This window comes from Gossypium hirsutum, chromosome D03, assembly GCF_007990345.1.
Source record: "Gossypium hirsutum isolate 1008001.06 chromosome D03, Gossypium_hirsutum_v2.1, whole genome shotgun sequence".
NCBI classification, from domain to species: Eukaryota; Viridiplantae; Streptophyta; class Magnoliopsida; order Malvales; family Malvaceae; genus Gossypium; species Gossypium hirsutum.
Genome location: NC_053439.1, coordinates 5,487,062 through 5,492,125, shown reverse-complemented (window position 1 = coordinate 5,492,125; position 5,064 = coordinate 5,487,062). Strand labels below are relative to the sequence as shown.

General features: G+C 37.7%; 1 protein-coding gene across 1 annotated transcript; it reads right to left on the bottom strand.

Annotated features, from left to right (window-relative positions):
- Window positions 1–207: 207 nt before the first annotated feature.
- LOC107949997 (cytosolic sulfotransferase 15) lies at window positions 208–1,041 on the bottom strand. The gene is made up of 2 exons (XM_016884750.1): window positions 580–1,041; window positions 208–522 (listed from the first exon to the last, which is right to left on the bottom strand). The coding sequence occupies exons 1-2, from the start codon at window positions 1,039–1,041 to the stop codon at window positions 208–210; spliced, it is 777 nt and encodes a 258-aa protein (XP_016740239.1).
- Between the last annotated feature and the right edge of the window lie 4,023 nt (window positions 1,042–5,064).

The window sequence follows — 5,064 nt, the reverse complement described above, 5'->3', positions numbered from 1 at the left end:
GTTGATGATAAGAATTTCAGTGTTTGAAGGAGATGAAGATGGCATTAATAGCAAAAGCACGAAATGCAACCTTAATGCTAATACATCAAAAAAATGATTACATAGTTGGTCGTAAAAACAAAAAGAAAACACATAATACGCAAATCACGTAACTAAAAAGAAAAAGTTCATTCAAGTATAAATCAAATTCAATGAGATACTTTGGAGTCAATAAAAGTTGAATCCAATATGTTGAAGTTTTTGTTCAGTAATCTGATCCAAGTTCTCAGCCATTTGAGGTGACAAATGGTTAACCCAATCTCCAACTTCACCTTTCCTGAAGAAATCAGAGTTGCTTATAGAACTTTGCCGATATTTTTTGTCAAGTTTATTAACATATTGACTGCTCATGCTTTCAAAACTACACTGTTTTACTATTTGTTCCACAAACTCTTTGTTTTCTTCCTCTGGTGTAAAGGGTACTCCTAAGAACTCTGCAACTTTCCTCACACAACCCAAAGGCTCCTTCTTTACATCTTCATACTTCAAGAACAACACCTTCTTCGGTGACTTCACACTAGCTTTTCAGTACCCCAATACGTGATCCCAAAACGGTCTATAGTGAGAAACCCCTTTGCAAAACAAGTCAAAGGTTTCCTCTAGTGAAAGTGGTGGCAGTTCTTTGGGTCTCAACTTGTTCGCGAAATGCCACTTTGCAACGAGAACATCTCTGGGGTCCCGACAGATGTATACGAAATGGCAAGCCGAGGTATCATCGATCATGCGTGTTGGGAACAAAGAGTAAGGAAGGTGAGTTGAAAGAAGGCGAGGTGAAGGAATCCCATCAACGAAGGGAGTTGACCCACCTTTATGAATGAATGCTTCGAAGAAAGGGACCAACTCTCGAGGGTTTGCTTTGTGCAAGGGATGGTCTCTTAAATCAAAGGAATGTCTATTGATAATGGAGAAAACGAGGGCTCTCAGCCAAGTGGTGCCACATTTAGGGGATGTTGTGATGATTATGTCAGTGGGTTGAGGCTTGAAGTGATCATCGATCAACATGCTTCCTCTGATGCCTAAAATATCTATCTAGAAGCCCTGGTATTGGAAAAGCTTGTCAATCCACCAACCTTTGCTTTGAGGGAGAGTTGACAGCAGTTCATCGTAGTTTTTGAATGTTTTTTGGTAACCTGCATCTGGTGTCTCTACGTTCGGAAAAATTTTTGAAGTCTCCATTGGAAAGATGGTAAAGTAGAGCAACTAATTTTCTTGAGATCTTGCAAGAAGGATTTGCAAATGATCGTTTTCTTTGACAAAAGTGGGAATTGCAAAGCTGCACATTGCGTATACTAGCACCATGTGATATTTTTAAATTAAGAAACCATTGTTTTAAACCTCGCTATCCCCACGCCATACAAAGTGCCTTAGTGATAATGGTTACACAAATCATATGGAATTTTATCGTGATCTCTTCAGGGAGTTAAATACTTCAATAATTTCCAAAGTACAAATTGGTAATGGAGACTATATTGTTGTTAAAGGAAAAGAAACTGTGGTAATTAGATGCCATTCAGATTCAAAGCTAATTAATGATGTGTTATATGTATTTAATATAAATAAAAAATTTAAGTGTTGGTCAATTTCTTGAAAAGGGCTTTAAAGTTGTCTTTGAAACTGATCATTGTCAAATCAAGGATGCAAAAGACAAATATGTATTCAAAGTAATGATAAAAGGAAAGAGCTTTATGTAACGCCCCAGAATTTGGGCCTAGAAGTATTGGGCCTTGAGCGTGGGAACTCATAAAAGTTTATGTGTGCGAGATAATATCATAAATTAAGTGTAGCTTTAGTGGCTAAGTATTTGGGCATATTTGGGAGTGCTTGAGAAGCCTGGGTTCAAGTTTGGGTGTTTGTAAAATTTTAATTTGGGCTCTTAAGTGAACCTAGATGTTAGCTTATAGGACTTATAATAATTAGTGGTTGTTTTATGACAAAAATAGTGAAGGGATCTAGTGGCAAGGTGGCGCTATCTATGTGGCAAGGAGTTTAAGGTTCGAGGCATGGCGTGCACAATTGTATGTTTATTTTGCTGCTTGAGCTGGAGAGGTGTTGGAACTGGACTGGAACTCTGTGGTTGAATTGGTCATAAGTATTTGAATTGAATTTGAATGGGGAGTTGGAGAAAATTCAGTGGAGTGTTTGAAGGATTTTGAAATGGGAGAAGTTGGAGCCGATTGGGGGGAGTTTTGTTTAGGAAAATTCGGCTAGGGAGTGCATTGGGTGCATTTTTCGGCAATTACTTTCTTTTATACCAATTTGTTTTTTTTCTCTTCTATCTATAGTGCCAAATATTGCCATAGACATTATTTTTTGTGTTTTTCCCGTTTCAATTTTTTTTATTCTCTTCTCCATGTTTCCTATTCTTCTTAATGTGAGTCGAATTCAACCTTACTCATTTTCTTTCTCTGCCTTCATTCTTTTTCCCTTCTGTATCGATCAAACGTTTCGACCTACAAGCGTTCTGGCGAATCATTTCTCCAGCCTCTGAAGTGCCGAATCTGTTCTTCTCTTGTGGGTTGATTGAGTTCAATTTATCTGGTTGGCCGATTGTTAGGGATAAACCACAAGGAGGTGATATTGATTCATAATCAAACGGCTTAGGAAGTATAAGCCGATTCAATCAAGGTTCTACGCTCATGGGCTATTGCATTTCTCTCCATCGAGGTGTGTACACACCCTGATCTGACTGTAACACGGTAAAAGCCGAAAAGCCAAAAATACAGCGATTGAGGCCACATGGGCGTGCGAACACTCGTGTGGTGAACCGAGCCCACGAAACATGGTGTTAGACTGTAGAAGCCACCACGAACGATCTCATGCTCTTAGGCCGTTATGGGCCTCGTTGGGCTGAAATGGGTCGTGTGGGCCCAATAGGCTTGTGGGCCCCACACGGATAAAGTCCACGTTAAGTGGCAAATACTGGACTGGGCTATAATGTTCGCATAACCGTGACTGAATTTGGCCTAAATGGGCCACACGAGCATGTGGGCCCACTTGGGCCAAATATGGGCCTTGGGCTCATTTCTACCTTTATGACCATTTAGGTTATCTGTGTTACTTGAGGCGACTGTAGACCTTCGAAAGAGTTGTTAAATGACCAAATTACCCTCGAAAGGTAAAATGACCAAAATACCCCTGAAAGGTAAAATGACCAAATTACCCCCTGTAGGGGATAAATGACCGTAATACCCCTATAGGGTAAAATAACTAAAATACCCCTGTAAGGTAAAATAAGCGTAATGCCCTTGGAGGGTAAATGACTATTTTGCCCTGCGAGGTTAAATGATTGATTTATCCGTGATGTAAATGACTGATTTATCTGTGATTTGAATGACTGATTTATATTTGCTAGAAATAGAACACGATTTTCCAAAATAATAACTATTTTTTTAATACTACGTTTCCGCAACTCAAATTTTAAATATCATGTTTTCGTAAATCATTTACTTTAAATTAAGCTTCCGTAACAATAAGGTTTTGAAGGTAATAAATTTTTAAAAGGGAATAGCTTTTTAAACCACGATAGGAAATAAAAAAAACGCAAACTGAGGTTTTGTACAAGTGTTAAATGGCAAGAAGTTTGAAATTTCAAGAAGGGTTTTCGATGAAAACATGGTTTTCGAAAAACACTTCAATGTGACACGCCAGATTCGGTAATAACGTATAGGCTGGGTTTTGGGTGTTACACTTTACTTTGGATTCTTTAGAGTAGAAGTAAAACGCCTTTGTTGCAACTAAGATTAATGTAGAAGTATGGCACAAAAGGCTTGGACATTTCAATCATGCTGCTATAATAAACTTATAAAAGAATAATAGTTCAGGGGCTATCTCACCTTGAAGCTAATATAACTAATTGCAGAACTTGTCAATTTGGTAAGCTAGCAAGGCTTCTTTTCAAAAAAAGAAACCTAGAGAGATACTGAAAAACTGAAATTAGTCCACATAAACCTAGCTAGACTTCAAAAAAACCTGTCACTTAAAGGGAGTACGTATCACATATTTTTCATTAATGACTATACTAGGATGTGTTGGATTTATTTCCACAAATTCAAGTCAGAGGTTGCTAGTGTGTTCTGGAAATTCAAGCATTGGGTTGAAGCTAAAAGTGGTTGTACGATCCAAGATTTAAGGTCTGATAATGGTGAGTACACATCTGATCAACTAAAATTGTTTTGTGAAGTTGGGATTGAACACCAACTCACTACTCCATATACTTTACCATGGAATGAAGTTAGTAAGAGGGAAGAATCATAAAATAAAGGAAACGAATAGATGTTTTTTGTTTAAGAAGTTCTTGACAAAAGAGTACTGAGCTTAAGCTATACATACTACAGTCTTTTTACTCAACAGACATCCAACAAAAGCAGTGGAAAGAAAGACATCGTTTGAAGTTTGGTATGGTTATAAACTTTTTTTTTTAAATCTCAAAGTGTTTGGACGCTTGTGTTTTATTTATGTGACACAGATCAAAACACAATAATGGAACATCTAAACACAATAACGGAATAGAGTCTTACCTTAAACCCTAAAGTTAGGTGCTGGGTTCTTGTTGTCTTAGAACTTGGTATCAAAATAATCATTGAAGAATTTAAAAGATTTGACTTTTTAAAAAAATATGAAATTTAATTAAATGAGCTTAATTTATAGGCTCTAAGTGTTTCAATGCTCTTAGGATACTCTAAACGTAGTAAAAGTAGGAAAGAGTTGTGTGCGCGAGTGGTGTTCTAAAAGAAAAAAAGTCAACTTCCTAATTCTTGTATAATTGTTCCTTAGCTATTCCTTCCTTGAATTTTGGCCTAAAAGAAAAATCATAGTTCGCTTGGCCCACTTGGCAACCCCAGCTCGCCAAGACCACTAGCGTGCCCTACTTTGTCAAACCTATTGGCATACTTAGCTTACCCAACTTACTGGCGAACCCTGCTTGACACATTTTTGGTGTACCCTATTTGCCATGCCTGCTGGTGACCTTTGCTTACCAAGCCTTTTGGTGGACACTAGTCTGCTAAACCTTCTTGTGAACTCCAA

What these genes read in the sequence shown, in the direction of transcription:
- LOC107949997 (XM_016884750.1), bottom strand. Translation starts at nt 1,041, where the DNA reads ATGTTGATCGATGATCACTTCAAGCCTCAACCCACTGACATAATCATC. An exon ending in ATAGACCGTTTTGGGATCAC is followed by an intron (nt 523 to 579) that starts GTATTGGGGTAC and finishes TTGTTCTTGAAG; the next exon opens with TATGAAGATGTAAAGAAGGA.